An 18,128-nucleotide genomic window follows, 5' to 3' on the forward strand; every position below is an offset into this window, starting at 1 on the left:
CTAGTAGGACCATTGTTTTTTGTATTTTCTATATTCCATAGTCTTCTGTTTCCCTTGTTCCCTTCTGTCTGCCCTGTGGGTGCTTTGAAACACACTTTTCTTGATGTATAAGCGCCTTACAAATGCCCAATAAATAAATAAATAAATAAAACAGTCGAGAAAAATATAATCGGAATTAGGTGTTCCGCACCTTTCCATCAAACAGTTCCTTTTTTGTTTTTTGAACAATTAAATCATGCAAGATTAAGAACATGGAGTAAAATGCAAAGAAATCCTGAAATTAGTCTTGCTTACATTTATTTTCAAGTGGACATTTCTGAATGTAAACTTAGAAGTCGCTCTTCCTGAGCTTTCCATTGACTCTTTACGCTTGAAATTAAATGCGATAAATCCATAGCAAGCCAATGATATGTACCACAGTCAGCAGACATTTTTTGAAAGTACATTACAGTATACACAATGGTAAACATATTACCTGCTAGTTTTCAAAAAAAGATCCTGTGCAAGTCATGATAACAGTTTATATAAAAAGAATGAGGAGGCAAAATGTTCTACTTTAAATTACTATATATACACAATGCAATTTTTAAGATGCAAGGAGAAAACAAGGTGTCATAATCATACCAATGACAATGAAATAGACATATAAAGTGCGTAGAAAAATCACATAATTCACTTTACAAGAAATTCAACAACTTCAATTTGGAATGTAACATATCACATTATAATAATATTCCAAGCTACACAAAGTTTGGTCTATCTGTAGCCAGTGGTGAATCTTGCTGTAAGGATCCTATGGAAGATGCGGAGGCAGTTTGGTTTCCCCAGTCATAAAATTCCGGAGCACAACTAAAAATGAGAAAGTGATAATTAATTATACAAAATTGGGTCAATCATATCATAGGAGATACTTAGCATGTAATTGATGAACAAAATATGATCAATCTATTTGAAACAACAATGAAAGCATAGGCTGCTGCTGTTAATCAGCTACTGTGCTTGTAGGACTCTTAAAACTGAACTTGAAGAATGATAATGTATTGTAAACATTCGGGTGAGGACTTGCCTTCGATTTTTCTTACCCACTTTACTTGAAAGCAAAATATCAGAGTTCCAACTGCACAACTTCTTTAAATGTTAAAGTGAGGTCGACTGAACGAATATTTTTCCATTAAACTTAAAGGAATAGTGCCACCTAAATTTTTATTGGCTCAAAAGATGGGCCATGATCAAAAACATACATTTCACCAGAAAGAAAACCACAGCATTTTCAAATACAACAACGTTGTATTTAGGTTTGCTGTGGCTTCAGCTTTGAGTCTCCTGGGCTCCCCCGACCCAGGGGAGCCCAAGAGACTCAAAGCTGAAGCCACTGCAGTCATAAATACAACGTTGTTGTATTTGAAAATGCTGTGGATTTCTTTCTACATTTCTCTGGCTCCTCCGGCTCACAGGAGACCGAGAAACGTAGAAAGAAAACCGCAGCATTTATTTTGCAGTGCTTTAAAAAAAAGAACGAAATTTAAAACACTTACCAGCAGCAACTTGTGTTAATCTCTGCTCTCCGGCAATAATGAAGCAAAAGCCACCTGCTGGTAGCTTTTGTTTATTACAGCTGGCTGGCTTTTGCTTCATTAGTGCCGCAAGGGCAGAAATTAACAAAAGCACAGGAGGCTCATCCATTTCACAAAATGGATGCCTCCTAGTGCTTTAAATGTGTGACTGAGCCTCATTTGCTCAAAAGATTACATAGGAACTTTCTTAATGAATATTATTTATATATATTTTTGATCATGGCCCATCTTTTGAGCCAATAACATTTTTGATGGCACAATTCCTTTAACTTGAAGGTTCTAACCATCAATTCCCTTCCTTTTCTCCCTTTATTGATTTTGGCTGATTTAGGTGGCTGTGAGCCAGAACTATTGCTACAAATGTATAGGTGAGGACTGGCATGTCAGAAACAGATCTAAATCATGGAATTTGCATTGATCACACAGGGTGACCTCACCCCAGCTCACAGACATGGCGTCCCCGGCCACCCCCATCATCCTCGTTCTTACCAGGCTCTGTGGCGGCCCGCAGTCCACCATGGGAGGCATATAACAGTGGCAGAGAACTAACTATTCATGTCAGCATCTACATATCCCATAATGAACAAAGAATAAATGCAGTGCTCATCTTGTGCTAGGATGTCGCTAGTCAACCTGGCATGTTGTTTTGGAGGACCAGTGTTACTGCCACACTGTCCCTGCTGTCCCAATAAACTAGGCCTGCCCTGGGAAGCCAGATTTCCTGCAAGTCAAACTGAATAAAGCCCTGCCCCATTTAAAGGCTGCCCTACCCACGCCATCTTTAATCCACCCAACTAGACCCGCACTTACTGTGCCTGTGTGTTTCCTCACAGGGCACAGTGTGTCCCCGGTGTATGGGTTTTTATTTCCTCACCTCCTGCTCTGAGTGCCTCCCTGTGATCTGTGTGTGTAGCCCCCTGTGTCAAATAAATGCACCACCTGTGGCGCTGCCCCTTTAAGGGACGCGCACACGGCGGCGTGATGTTGCACGCTCCCGCATGCATCATAAATAAAGGGGGCGTTCCCGGCCGCGGCAGTGCGACCGGGAAGCCCGAGCAGAGCAGACGTGTCCGTGTGAGTCTGTGGGTGCTGGGGGCTTACAGGCATCGCAAATGAGGGTCACCAGGGACTCCCAACAGTGGCGATGAGGTCGGTGCAATGCCTGGGCCCGGCGGTGAAAGTATCTTTAATTTTTTATCCTGGAACAGAGATCTTTTGAAGTCTTCGTTTCACACCGTAGGCCGTGCAGAAACCACGCGGCAGGCAGCCATTTTGAATTCAGGCAGTGGAAACTCGCAGAGCTCCGGTTGAGTCTGTGAGAGGCATCCATGCCTAATTTGTGGAAAAACTGAAAGCAGGCAGTTCTACCTGCACATCCATGCCCAGATTTTTTATTTTTTTATTATTTCTGGGCCTACTACGACGAGTGAACGCGAGGAGAAGGGGTGAGATGACTAGGCCTGCTTAGCCCTAAACCTCCCTGGCTCAATTTTTGGGAAATTTGTACCTGAACACGGCACTGTTGCAGCTGAGGGTCTCCATCTTCATCATCCTCTTCATCATCATACCTAGCTGCTGTGTCTGTGCATGGGGCACACTGTGGGTGTGGAGCTTTTACCATCATCTTCATCATCACCATCATCACCACCACCAGGTTTGGACTCTGTGTTGCTGGTGTGTCGAGACTACAATGTGGTGGTGGGAGTGAGTTGCGGCCCCCAAGATCCACGCTGGGGGTGCCTGTGCGCTCCAACTCATGAATGTGCCTGGTGACCAGGATGGTGGGCAGCCCACGGACCCGCAGCAGCCTCCAGCCCAGCCTCAACTTCCGGCACAGCCTCAGGCCCTGCCATTGCCTTAAGCTCCATTGCCTCAAGCTCCACCAGTGGCACAGCCAGTTGTACAACCGCCACCTCCAGCCATGGCGCAAGTGCGAGCCCCAGCGGCCTTACAGCCCATTCCGGAGTTTGATGTCTCAGGCCCACCATCCAGTCTGGGGCCCAGATGGAAGAGGTGGGTGGACCGTCTAGATATGTATTTCAGGGCCACAATGGAAACAGACGATGACAGCAAGCTTGCCACCATGCTGTATGCGGCTGGACCTGCAGTGCAGGACATTTTCGAGTCACTTCAACCAGCTGATGCCTCCTACGCGGCCGCAAAGACTGCCCTCCAGGCTCATTTTCTGCCCCTCGCCAATGCAGACTATGAGAGGTTTGTGATGTTGTCGGCAAGGCAGAAGGAGGATGAGACTTTGGACACCTTTTATGGCCGCCTCAGACGTCTATCACTAGCATGTGCATGGGGTGATGCGGAGGACATGATACGAACTATGCTCATTCAGGCGTGTTCCTCAGGTAAACTGAGATGTCAGGTGCTCAGGGAACCAGGCACCACGCTGGCTCGCATCCTTGAGATAGGACGCTGCCATGAGGTGTCCGAAGTCCGGGCGTCCAGGATGTAGGCTGGCGCCCGTCCGGTGAAGACTGAGGAGGTGTGTGCCATGTGGTGGGGTGGAAGAGGTGTCAGGAGAACTGGATCTGGCCTCCGTGACAGAGGTGGAAGAGCTGATGAGTCGTGCCAGAAGTGTGGGTATGACTTAACCCACCCTGCTGAGTGTCCCGCAGCTGGAAGAACTTGTGGAAGGTGTGGTCTGGCGGATCACTATTCCCGGGTATGTAAGGCGGCTCTGTTTGTGATGGTGTTCTTCGTCAGAACTGCCCCCCGAACGTGGCACAAGTCATCCAGGGCAAGGAGGGTACCTCAGTGGAAGAAGAAGAGGAAGAGAACATTTTCTTCATGTCGAGTGTGGGGTCCCTCAAATCGAAGAACTGACGCCAGCCAAGGTGTGTAGTGGAGGTGAACAAGTCACCGGTCCCAGTCCTCGTGGATACGGGTGCATCGGTCAATGTGATGGCCCGTGGGCATTATGATGCAATGGACATGCCTCCCAGGCTGGTCAGCCTGAAGGGCCACATCTTTGCCTTCAGAGGCTCAGAACCCATCACGCTGGACGGTGCCTTCGTTGCAAAAGTGGAGCATGATGGCTCACAGATCACTGCACGCTTCTATGTCACGCCGGTGAGCACGAACACTCTCCTGAGTTGTGCTGCAGTAGAGGCCCTCGGCATTGTCAGCTTTGCATATTTGGTGTACCTCAAAGACATCAATGACCTCCTGGACAAATATTCTGCTCTGTTCAATGGAATTGGACAGGTGGCTGGTAACCCGGTGAGGCTGCACATAGACGAATCGATGCAACCCATAGCCCTGAAACATCGGAGGGTGCCTTTTCACTTTCAAGAGCAGGTGGACAAAGAGTTGGACAATCTCGTAAACTTAGACATCATCGAGAAGGTGGATGGTCCAACTCCGTGGGTGTCCCCAATCGTCGTGGCAAGAAAACCTAAGCAACCTGACTCTGTCCGCATTTGCATCGACATGAGACTTCCCAACAAGACCATTAAACGGGAGAGATATCTTACTCCAACGATCGACGACATTACTGCAGAAGTGCAGGGCGCTCGTTTTTCTCCAAACTGGACCTGCAGGCCGGCTACCATCAGGTGGTCCTACACCCTGAGTCAAGATACATTACTACATTTACCACCCACCGTGGACCCTACCGCTATAAGAGACTCCGTTTTGGTGTGTCATTGGCAGCGGAGGTATTTCAGAATATCATCCAAGGCGCCTTTGCTGACCTGGAGGGCATCTTAAACATTAATGATGATATCCTAGTGTTTGCCAGAACTGAGGTGGACCACCTGCGCAGGCTGGCAAGGACCTTTGAAAGACTGCAATCTCTTGGCCCCACCCTCCACAGGGAGAAATGTGAATTTCTACGCCCGTCCATTGAGTTCTTTGGTTTTGTTTTTAAGGAGGGCGGTGTGTCGCCAGACCCAAGGAAGGTCCAGGACATTAAGAAGGCACAACCACCTGAGTCAGTGTCTGATGGGAGGAGCTTTCTCGGCATGGTTACCTACTGTACACGCTTCATCCAGAACCTGGCCTCAAGGTCTGAACTGCTGAGGGCTCTTACGAAGAAGGAAACCACCTGGCATTGGGGCCCCCTCGAGCAGGCGGCCTTCGACGACATCAAGAGCGCACTCACGGCTGAAGATACTATGGCATTTTTCGACCCTCCCCGGCCATCTGAAGTCATTGTGGATGCCAGCCCTTTTGGTCTGGGGGCTGTATTGACACAAGTAGACCAGGATGGTGGTGTCCGCCCGGTGGCCTACGCCAGCAAAGCGGTGTCCGATACTGAGCAGCGGTACTCACAAATTGAGCGTGAGGCTCTGGCGGTACTCTGGGGCTGTCGTCCACAAACCCCTGCTTCCCATTCTGGCAGGGTCTTCATGCAAACCACCGGCGAGGATAGAGCGGTGGATGCTTGCCCTTCTGGAACACGGGGTCACTCTTGTGTATCAGCTGTGAGTGAACAATGCAGCAGACTATCTGTCTAGGCATCCAGGCGTGAATGGAGGGGAAGAGCAAGACATATGCGCCGAGGAGGCGGACGATCACGTTCACATGGTGGTGGAAGTGGCTACCCCCAATGCAATGCCCCTCAAAGACCTGGAGGCAGCAGCAGCAGGAGATGAGTGCTTCCAAATCTTGAAACACTCCATGCAGCAGGGCTCATGGAAGTCGGCGCTGGAATCTCTGGCCGGGCGCACCCAAGAGGCCAAGACCGGGCTAGAGCAGCTGTGGAAGCTGAGGGAGGAGTTGCCATTCTCGGCTTCCGGCCTTCTGCTCAGAGGTGACCGCATAGTTGTGCCCCAGTCAAAGGTCAAGGAAGTAATCACTCTGGCCCACCATGGACACCAGGGCGCGGTGAAGACCAAGGACCGGCTACGGCTGAAGGTGTGGTTCCCGGAGTTGGAACGGAAGGTGGATGACTTTGTGGCTGCCTGTGTCTGGTGTCAGGCGGCATCCCCGCTGCAAAGAGAACCGGCCATCGAGGCGATGCCCCGGGGTCCGCGACCCTGGGAAGTGGTACAAGCGGACTTTGGATCCACCACGCTGGGTACCCACTTCCTGGTAGTCGTGGATGAATACTCGCGTTATCCAGAGGTAGAGTTTGTGGACTCTGTGGCCTTTCAGCATGTGGTGGTGGCCATTGAGAAGGTGTTTGCAGCCCACGGATTCCCCCACACCCTGTGCTCCGACAATGGGGCGCCGTTCCAAAGCGAGCGATTCTCGGAAATGATGGAGGGGTATGGGGTGCAGCACAGGAAGATCACCCCCCTCTGGCCACGGGCGAATGGTGAGGCAGAGAGGCTGATGAGGACACTAAACAAAACCTTCAGGATAGCCCAAGGTCAGGGACAGTGCCTGCAGAGGGCCCTTTAGCAATTTCTGCGGGTGTATCGCACTACCCCCCATGCCTCCACGGGGGTGACGCTGGCTGAAGCGCTGTTCAAGCAGTGCCCCAGAGGGTTGCTGCCCGAGGTGGGGGAGAAGGAGCCCGGGGTGATTGATGATCAGCAGGTAGAGATGGACTGTCGGCTGCGGAGCGAACAGGAGAACGCTAGGAGAGGACTCTGCCCCCAGCGACTGGAGCCGGGAGACGAGGTACTGATTAGGAACAGGCATCCCCATGGAAAGCTCTCTCTCCCCAACGAACCAGAGCCACTTGATGTGGTGGCCGTGAAGGGGTCCATGGTGACGGCCTCGTAACGGAAGATCGGCTGTCACCCGGAATGTGAGCTTCTTTAAGAAGCTAGGGGACCCACAAACTGAGCCTCCCCTTGAACCGGACCTGATGAAGGTGCCTGACGATGGAGGAGGCCAACCCTCCATGCCCGTGTCCCCCGCCTGGGGAGTGCCATCGGATGGACTGCCCGTGCCAGAGGTAAGCGGGAGGCACCCCCAGAGAGCTGGGCGAGGGAAACCCGCTTACCTCAGCGACTACGTTTTGGGACATGTTTCATGATTGGCCCGTGGGCCTATAATGTTAATTAAGGGGATCCAGGGCGGCTGTGAATAAAGGGGTGTGTGGGGGATTTTGAAGTTCATGTTGAAATGTTATTTGATTTGTGGTGTAGAATAGTAAAGTATTGTTGTTTTTCCTCATGAAAAAGGAGGAGTGTGGCGCTGCCCCTCTAAGGGACGCGCACGCGGCGGCGTGACGTTGCACGCCGCCGCGTTCATCATAAATAAAGGGGGCATTCCCAGCCGCGGCAGTGCGACAGGGAAGCCCGAGCAGAGCAGACGTGTGAGTCTGTGGGTGCTGGGGGCTTAAGAGCATCGCAAATGGGGGTCACCAGGGAATCCCAACACCACCCACCCCGTGCTGAGAGTGCATTGGCAGAGCCAAAACGGTTGCCTGTGCCTACACTGGTCCTTGGTCTGATCCTACAAAATATATATCCAGTATAATGCTTTTCAGTCCAGGGTTTTTAATGTGCAATGACCATCACTAGTAGTTCAACATGTTGATATTATGCCTGTATAGTGTGGAACAAAGAAAGGTACATCACACAACCTTTCAATAGTAGCCACAAGAAAAAGGGATCCAAAAATAGTTGTGCAAGCTTTGTGAAGCAAATAGATACCTTCAAACGCGCACAAATATACACACGCATACATATGATTCACACTGTTTTAAATAAGGGTTGCTGTGTACAAGCTTTAGTGCTCCGTGAATGACACCTTCACTGTTGCTTTACTGATCTGCGCCACTACTGATAGGCGCGGGTCAGCCACCCTGGTCCACTCTGCACTCGAAGAGCTAGCTGGGCGAAGGGTATGTGCTCTGCAAAGGCGCCCTACGGTGGCTATCTGCTGAACGAGGGGAGTGTTGTAAGCCTACAGTGCTTGGCTCGCAGAAGCACACAATATATAAGCACAGAGCTCAGCTGGGTGGTGGACACAAGGAGTGCCTGTGCGGGCTCCCAAGATTTGTTAACTTATCGTAATGATGCTGATCCCATAATCACATTATGGGCAATACACTAAAGAATACGAATAAAACAAACAAATACAGGATATAAATGAAGTTCAGAGACCCCCCAAACCCCAACCATTACGTCACTACAGCAAAAGGCCCCATCATATGTTTTTTCTTTTCAGGGGACATTATGATGCCAGATAGACTTATTAAATGGGCTTTGCAAACACTTGTTCATTTCTAGTGGGCTCTTCAAGCATGATCCAAGAGTAGGACTGCAAATTACTATTCAGCAGAAATTCGAGGCTATGGTACTTTTGGCCCACACAATTGCATAAACTGGTAGATCCTGGTAAGGACAATGTACTGCTTAGAGAGCAATGATGTTGCCACAGTGAGAGTGGTGCCTATGCCCCTGAGGGCGGAGTGCACTGGACAGGAAGTTGTCATATGACACGGTAACCAGAAGTAAAAATCATGGAAGGACGAAGTACACATGAAAGAATACATTGTCTTGGCTCGTGGCGCTTGGAAGGCTTAGTGATATTCTACAGAATGTTCTTAGTTTTCAAATGTCAGGTGACCGATGAACTATAAAGGTGAGGGGTCTGGAGGGTGAGTTAGGTTAGACCAGTCAGTTCCCAGTAGGAGTAGGATTCTGTTTCCCTTGTCTTGCAAAACAACAATGAAGCTGTCTCCGTTTGTCTTTCTCCAAAATTGATGTGTGAGCCTGGTTTCTCCGACAACAAATGCACTCACAACATCCCACCAAAATCTCCAAACAACCTTTTAACTTATGGACTTATTCAGTCAGAACATAGTTGAATAGTTTTCTCGAGAGTCACCTGGACAATCTCTTGGGGCACCGAGTCTCCCTTATGTCCTTCCCCAGCAATTCTTGCCGTTGGTTGTCCTCTCCATCACCTGGAGGCTGAGGAACATCTATGCTTGCCTATCTTTACCTTTGATTTTGTCTGGCCTTTTCTCTGAATATTCTTTACCCTTTTTGGTCAGCATCATTGCTAGCTTTGTCTTGTTCCACTTGTTGCTTATATGTTGGTGAGACTCCTAAATCAGTTGGTGCCCCTTGTGAATTCCCGAGACACTTTATGGTCTGTCATCAAGGATCCGTTCATCGTTAGGACATTCCAAGGACTTGTCTCAACCAGCATGCACACATTCCAAGGACCTGTCTCAACTAGCATGCGCAGTTTGTGTGTTGGGTGCCGGTTTACACCACCAGCATGCCGGTTTACTGTGGTCAGCATGCCGCACCGTGTGCTTTCATTCTCATTGCACTGCGCCTTACTGCCACACTTTCCACATGTGGGAGTGTCCTCGAGATGTGTTCTGGTAGAAGGGAATGTACTTCCCTTCCTAAAACCACTTCAGATGGCAAGTGTGAGGCTGGGTGTGGTGTAGTCCACTCCAGAGTTTTGTTTATAGTGCACATAAAGCATTCCATATTGTTGTTGGCCTTGGAACAACATGTCATGATGCTCTTATGAATGATCATTCCAGTCTCCAAAAAGGATTGAAACTCCATCCTCTGTAAAGGAGGGCCATGGTCACAATTAAGAGTGTCTGGCCAATGCCACAACGAAGAATGTCTGGCATACCAAAGGCTGCAAAAATGTTGTCAGTCACAGGGAGGATATGTGACTGGGTCACATGCTGGAGGCTAGGGGATCGGAACTGCAGTCTACTCTGCGAAGATGGCCCCAGAGGTGGTAAACAGAGAATCCCCCAGCCCCATCATCCTAGCCCGAGCCACAAATGTGAAGGACCTTGTCCTTTGCCATGAACCCCAGCATGGCAGTTCACGTTTCTGGCCAGGACTCCACTGACACTCAAGGATAATTGGCAGGATTCTGAAACACATAAAATAGAGAGTTGAAACCATATATTTTGCTGGGCTCTGTGGGCAGCCTGGTGATTTTATCAAAGTCTGATATCAGAATGGAACAGCTTCACTGTTCCCACTCATTGGAGCTCTTGTGGACTCTCTCAGCTTCACACTAAAGCAGAAGGATGCCATGCAGGAGAAACAAGCATTAATTGCTCAGGACAGCAAACCACTGCAAGGCATCGGGAATGATGTCAGATGAAGGAGAAGAACTGTTTGAATTCAAGATGGTTTCAGGCCACAATTTAGCCTACATGAGGCCATAGTTCATCTTGCGAGTTAGATCACCTGGGGAAATTGGAGTTTTGTCTTGTTTTCACAAATCACCATGTCTGCTTCTAGCCTGAATGCACATGCCACGCATTTCACACTTACTGTTCCAATGTCAAACATTGCTAGAGTATGGAAAGAAAATGAATCAAAGGGGATTTAGGAGACAATTGTAGAGAGGAGCAGAGAAGGAATGAGTAGAAAGCAAGAAGGCAGTAGAGGCATAGGCGGCAGAATGAGTAGCGACCATGAGAGAAAAGTAGAAACAAGTAGAGATAGAAGGGATGGGAGGAGGAGGTGAAGCGCAGGAGGAGAGAGAGCAGAGAAGGTGAAGGAACATGAAAGGAGAGAACAAGAGAAGGAGGAGAAGATCTGAGGGGAAAGGAATAAGTGGGCAGAGGAGGAGACATACAAGGGTGTGAACATCCAAAGAGAAAGCAATTAGAAGAGGTGGGAGAAAGCAGACAGGGTGAGAAAAGAAGATCAAGCCCGAATGAACAAAGAAGGGGCAAAGATATGTTGTATCCAAGAAGACAGAATCTCATAGAAAAGAAGGGAGAGGAACGAGTGTGGTGAGTGAAAGGAGGCAGACAAGGAACTGGAAGAGAATCTGAAAGAGCAGAGAAATGGGACCAAGGAGGAAGGAGAAGAAAATTGATTCTTTCAAAACCTGTGCTACAAGGGTGTTCCTAAGTGGGTGGAGAAGACGCCACAGTAGAGTCAAACAAAGTCAGAGTTCACAGCATAGAACAGTAACCTCTAATTTATCCTACTTGGGAAGGTTTGTGTTCTGAGAACATATAGCACATCTCAGTGGAAACAACTGAAGAAACCTGTGATCATACGGTGCATGCTATAGCTGACGCAGCACCCCAGTCAGAAATTCTATGGGTGCCAGGTGGCTGTGTCCAGGAAGAGAAACACAACAGCCAGACAACCTTGCACCAGCCAAGGAAGGCAAAGAGTCAAGAAAAAAGTGTTTGTGACACTATGAAATACTAAGGACCGTAAGGGACTGTTTGAACCACATGGTAGGTTGCCTTGAAGTACAGGGAGGGTGTGAAGGACTGAGAATCACAGTCCTAAAGAAATGTGAGGATTTGTTTAGAAGTCTTATTGCTTTTTGGACCATTTTCAACCTCACTGCTTGGTGATTCAGTGAAGCCTTATCCCATCATCTAGGATAATAAAATAAGTAGAGAAGGTTACATTTGTATCAAGGCACCCATTGATCCCTTGCTGTGACATTTGGTGTCAGAAATGGGACAACAGACCTTGAGAAAGTAGGGGTATAACCTAGTTCCCACACACTGGGCTAGAGCACTGGCCCAATGAGCCACTCCACCCTCCTTTATATTTCCCAACCCAAGGAAAAGGATTGGAACTTTAGCAAAAAGGAAAACTTGGAGACATTGGCATCCTGAGTCAGTCCAGGATACTTGTCCCCGAGTCTACCTTCAGTCATACTGACCTTGTTCTTGTAGTCAAAGGAGGAAGAGTTTGCCTTGGCTGTGGACAAAGAACTGGAAAACAACAAGACATTCATCAAAGGGCGGCCAACCCTAGGGATGGAAGAAATCTTGAGGCACTCTGCATTGGAAAGCCCAACACTTCCAAGGAGTCAAACCATCTCTTTTGGCCAAAAGTTCTGTCACCTTTCTGCCAATGACTGTGCAGCAAAGTCCCGGGACCCAGGACATCATCAAGGACACAGAACCTCTGTAAGGCACTAACCAGTCGGAGTTCGGGGAATCCATATCCAAACCCAACCCTGTTATTTTCCTGTAGAGGATCTTGAAGATTATTGTGGATGGCTAGCTGAGGGTAATTGGGGAGTTCAAGGTGGTGCTAGCCACGCCCATCTGGGCACCATAACTCTGACAGTGGTCCTACAGAAACACTATAAAGGGGAAGATCCCAGGGCCTTCTTTACAGACTTTGAATGAGTGGCAGAGATGCAGAAGTGGAAAAGGAGTACTGGGGAGGATTCTTTGCTCAGTTGTTGCCTGGCAAACTATCAACAGCCTTCAATTCTAAACTCCTGGCAGCAGTACCGGTTATGATGATTTATAGAATGGAATCCTGGAGGGGCTGGTCGATGATCCTGAATTTCACCACCAGAGATCACAGGATCTTCACCTTCAGGCTTCCACCCCAACAACTCTCTTATAGGATTCAAAGCCTGAGTAATAAATGGGTAAAGGGCTTGACTTTGGAGAAGTTGAAATAAACCCTGGTGTTAGAACTACTTGCCTGCTTACCGGCTTAGGCCTGTGCAGGAACTACATGGCAAATGGTAGATTTGGTAATTCAGACTTCTTGATCCCCATGCAGTTAGGCTATGGGTAAAAAACGGATTGATCAGGAGCTGCTCTGGAAGATCAGATCGTCTCAGATGGCACTTTATCGGCTCCCAAAGTCCGGAAAGTATGGTTTGGCCACTCAAGCCCACAAGAGAAGATATGTGATGAGGTCACATGCGGGAGACTTTGCCGTTCAGACACTTGAGGTTGATGCACCACTGACATAACTAACTATTGGCTTTACTCAGGGGAACCACAGGAATCAGTCATTCAGTGACCTCAGCAGGGTCAGCAGGCTCTATTATCTTTACCTAGATGCGGCCTTGCAAAGGCTCCCAGAATATACATCTGGCTGTGAAGGCACATGCCACATCTTGTACCTGACTTCTACGTCCTTCTTGTGTTACGAAATGTTGTGCTTGTAGTTCTTCAGAGAACCTAAGTCACTGTAGGAAAGCAATACACATTTTTTCGATGAGATACACACGTGACATTAGCTGCACCATGAGCACTTGTTCCACGATGGATACTGTTGCTGATTCCAAGCACAGATGGAGGAGGGGCCCTTTTGTACTATGATATGAAAGGATTCATTAAAGTGGGATCATGGTTTAGTAACATAATTGAGGTCTATTTTGCCATTTGGAGAAACAAAAGAAATCGGCTTGGGTAAGAAAGCAATCAGCAGAGCAGTTTAAATTGTGGGTAAGCAGCACATCCAGAGCTCTTGTTTTACAACCCCTTTTAGGATCAGTGGAAGTAATCAGCACTAGAAAGGCAATGTACTATTACAGAGCAGCTTTGTGATCTTTGCCAAACAATACTTCAGTAGCTTGTATGCTCTATTACAACACATTACAATCAACACTGTGTAGGGATTCCTCCTCAACCACAGCCACCATTAACAGCGCCTCAATGCCCCCGGGTTGTATGCACGCTATAGAAATGAAATAAATGAATAAATACACCCATTGTGCATATGGGGCCCAGAATTTCCTGTTGTCCCGTAGGCCCTCAAAGAGTTATTGCCTGGGAGCAAGTTCAAGATTAAAGATTTGAATGGAAGTAAGTCATTGGGCCTCATTACGAGTCAGCCGATCCGGAAAGAAAGGTGGTGGTAAATCCGCCACCACCGTTCTTTCCGGACCGACTGATTCCGAGTCCTGCAGGCAGGAGGTGTCACTCCCGCCAGGTCTGACCTGGCGGGTTTACCACCATCTGCCTGCAGACGGACGTGGAAACACCGGCCACATTACAGCATGGTGCCGCTGTTTCCACTTCCCCATTCCCATGGAATGGGGATATACCGAATTCCGCCTCCGGAATTACCGGGTCACCGGGGTTGTAATGCCCCGGTGATTCCGGGAATCACGGAGGCGGAATGGTGATACGAGTCCGGCGGTAACCTGCCGGTTTTTCCAGCTCAGTTACCGCCGGACTCGTAATGAGGCCCATTATCATTGAATCTGCCCATGCTTTCTACTCAGTGTGTACCCATAAACGGCCCCACAACTGGAAACTGTTTGCTTTCTGCAATTGGGCAAAAAAGTGCACTCCAACATGTCACTCTTTTCTAGCTTTTTAAAAAGACTTCCAGGGCACAGGGCCTGATGAATGGCCAGGTCCTTACGGTATTTTTGGCCTGGAAAAAAAACCACTTGTGCAACCCTAATGTATCCGTTTCCATTCCGTTTTAGAAAGCTGCTGGAGGGTTGGGAGTTGTTTGTTACTTTTGTTAAGACGGTTTCTGGTATATATCCTTACTGAATAACCTTTTGCAAAGTATAACACTTTAGCATACAAAGCATTATTTCTGAAATATTTTATGATTAGGGTGACTGTTTACTCTCAAAACGCCCATTCACTCAACTCCCTGCAGCCAACTCTTTGTAATGCAACCTGTGGGAAACCATAGCATGATTTACAGTCCGAAAACAGCCCTGTACAGATTCATGGGTATTTAAATGACACCACACCTATTTCAGGAGCATGCATTCTAGGTTTTTATTATATAATTTGAAAAGAAACAAGGCTGCAGAGCAAATAAGGGGCTTGGTAGTCTACCAAATGCAGTGGAAGCACAGGACATTGTCGTCAAGGGCTAATCGAAGTACCAATCATTGAACAAAGTAGGCATTACACAAGTAGAAAGTAGGGCTTTTTGTTCTGTACAGGCTTTAGAGAAAATTAGCAAAGCTTTGCTATTTCTTGTGGGTATTAGAGTCTTTTCAAAGAAGTCTATTTTATGGTTAGCAAAATACAAGGAAATCATAAGGAAACAAAGCTATTCTGCTAATACCTTATTAAAGTCTGCAAACGAAAAATATCTGGTTTGGGTAAAATTGAATTTAAAAACATGCTGCAAAGTTATTGTGAATATGTAGGTGTGTTGATTTGGGACACGAGGCCCAAAGAAAGATGACATGGGAACCACCCTGGCTGGCGCTGGTTAACAATAAACACGAAAGCAAAGAAAACATAATATACACTTTTGCAGGTTTACATTTTGCTATGCCAGCAATATTCGTTTTTTTAAAAAAATGCTTTCATCAACAAATTATATTAAGCGCACACTGATAAGCTTTCTCCTCTGCTAACATTTCAAGAACGAGTGTCAAGCCTAATTGTATTTTCCTTGCCCAGAGCTGCATGTTTATCTCATTCTGGATAAGCTTTGAACCTTGAGGTCTGAGGTACCGTTTAGTGCCTAGCTTCAACAAGAGTGTTGTACTAATTATTGGAAAATCCCAGTGTCTTGTATGTTTTGTGTGAACACAAGAGTACAACAGTTGGTTGACGTCAGGGCCGATTACCGGCAGACTCACCTTACCATGCTACCGGGATATTACAGGCGGCAGAGGAAAAGTAAGTTCCCATTCCCGTGGACTCCATGGGAATGGGAACTCTGAAGCACCGGCACTGTTAGCAAAGGTGCCAGTGCTTCAGTGAAAAATCTGCCGGTAGGGGCCAGAACTACCGGCGGGTCAGGCCTGTTGGTAGTTCACAGCACCTACTGGCAGACTCGAAGTGAGCTGGTCCGAGAGAAGGTGCCAGTGATGTTGTTACCAGCACCTTTATTTCCAGACAGGCTCACTTATAATGAGGCCCACTGAATCCAAAACCAGAGCTTTGAATGATGCCCAATGGAAGATGCAAGAACAGTTGAAAGAGTATAGAAACTCACATTTGGTTGTTCCCAAACATATGAAAGGCTACAGTCAACTTTATCTAGGACCTCAAGGGGTACTTCCACCCAAACAATCTCCTGAAGACATTGTTGACTCATACAATCCAGCCATACTGAACCTGACACTTTAACAGCCACCAAATCAGCCACACCCGCAAGCATCCCCCCCCACTCCAGTCAGATGAATGGGTTGAGCTATGCGATCCAGATTCTTCCCTCTGTAAACCTCCAGCATAACACTAACCTAATTCATTCATCTTTTACAACGCACTTAACACCGTAGGCCAGTCTCTAAGCATGGATGGGATCGGGATTTGAACCTGTTTTGCTCTGGGTTGTTTTGCTTCTAAGATAAATGTGTTGCCCCTGAGCTAGCCTCACAGCCCTCCACATATACAATCATTGGGTGGCTATGTATTGCAATTACTTCAGCCCTTGCCGCAATCAGTGAGAGATGGCTGATCACTCATCTATTTGGTGCTTCTCCCACTGTGAGAGCATCCTTAACTTTTAAAGGGTTCCCTAGCACCCCATCTCAAGCTAATGCTGCACCGCCATACTATTAATGCATTAGTGACTGCTCATGCCCCATGGAGCTCCACAGATTTCTTTAATATTGTCCAAAGATTCCCTAAAATACAAGCATATCATGTCAGATTCTAAGCGGAATTCCAAGTAATAAACTGTTTTTACCCGACTTGTTCTGACATTTACAAGTTGCTTCAAGCTTCAATTCCCATAAACACATTTATTTTGCTTTAACAAAGATGCAGTTCACTGCTACAAGGACCCCTGAGACGGGAGTGGCGCTGGCACCAGAATGCAAAGCCCCAGTCCAGCAAGTAAGTGGGGAGGGGGGAAAGGGGTCGGGAAGGGGCTGGGCTTGTTTTGGGGAGTGGGCAGGCAACAGAAAGAGGCTCCCTGTTGCCTCCACATATTCGAGGTAAACAAAGATGGTGCCACCCAGGGATGGGCCTCGGGTGGCTGGAACAGCAGGCATAGAATGGCTGAGTACCCTTTCATGGGTGCGAATGGACCAACATCAACACATGCAAACAGTATAAGAACGAGAACCTGTCTAAATATCTCGAAAGGCTTCACAGTGGATATTCATTGATCCACAATGGTTATAGGTGATAGGATCTAAAACAAAAGGATCGAATGCCTTTTTTTCGACACCAGAAGGACTGAAAAAAAGGGTCGATTTATTATTGTTTTTTATGTGGTGCGGGGGGTGCGGGGGGTCAGAGTGGTTCCCCCCAACCCCTTGTTTTCTCTTTTAAAAAAACATTTTTTTACATATTAAACTAAAACAACACATTCAACCCATTTTTTTTCAATCCCTTTGGTTTCGATAAAAAGGGCATTCAATCCTTGTTTTTGGATCCTTTGGCTGGACACCATCCACAATGCAGCTGAGATAGCACAACAACCTGCTGAGTCTGCATTCGTAATGGGGCTACAGCCCAAGATTGCAGATGGAATTAAAGGGGTCTTCACAGAGTGGGGCAAGAGTTTAAGTGATGTGCTGTTAGCAGCACAATACTTTCATAAAAATACAGGAAGCCAGAAATAAGACACTTAAAGCAAGCTGATTGCTTTACAGATCCATCTCACCAACCTCCTCAAGGGAGAACAGGACAGAAGGCAGGGCCAGTAGAGAGGGGAAGGGGGAGTTCCAGGGAAAGAGGAATACCTGCTAATCCGGGAGCTTGTGGAGATCAGGACTGACAGGTTTCCATCCTTACAGTAACCATTTTAACTATTGTAAAGAATGTGGGCACTAGAAGTCTGAATGTCCACACCAACCCATTTAACGAATTTCCCAATCTCTACCTCAGCCCTTTTCTCAATCACTTCTATCTCCTGCAACTCTTACTTTGTTATTTCCACACAAGGGAAATCTAAGGGCCAGCAACATCACTGCACCTTAAATTCAGCTTGATCTATTGGCTCCTTATATGCTCTGTTGGTGGAAAACGTGTTTCTT

General features: G+C 47.4%; 1 protein-coding gene across 2 annotated transcripts in view; it reads right to left on the reverse strand.

The window, feature by feature from the left end:
* Positions 1 to 280: 280 nt before the first annotated feature.
* The window catches only part of GPR137B (G protein-coupled receptor 137B), a 694,226-nt gene continuing 676,378 nt past the window's right edge, over positions 281 to 18,128 (reverse strand). For both annotated transcript variants that reach the window (XM_069607370.1, XM_069607371.1), the window contains one exon: positions 281 to 849. In XM_069607370.1, coding sequence (XP_069463471.1) covers positions 741 to 849 — 109 coding nt within the window. In that variant the 3' untranslated portion in view covers positions 281 to 740. The remainder of the gene's footprint in view (positions 850 to 18,128) is intronic.

The sequence above is a fragment of the Ambystoma mexicanum genome, chromosome 4q (assembly GCF_040938575.1).
Source record: "Ambystoma mexicanum isolate Mex_15411 chromosome 4q, UKY_AmexF1_1, whole genome shotgun sequence".
Taxonomy (NCBI): domain Eukaryota; kingdom Metazoa; phylum Chordata; class Amphibia; order Caudata; family Ambystomatidae; genus Ambystoma; species Ambystoma mexicanum.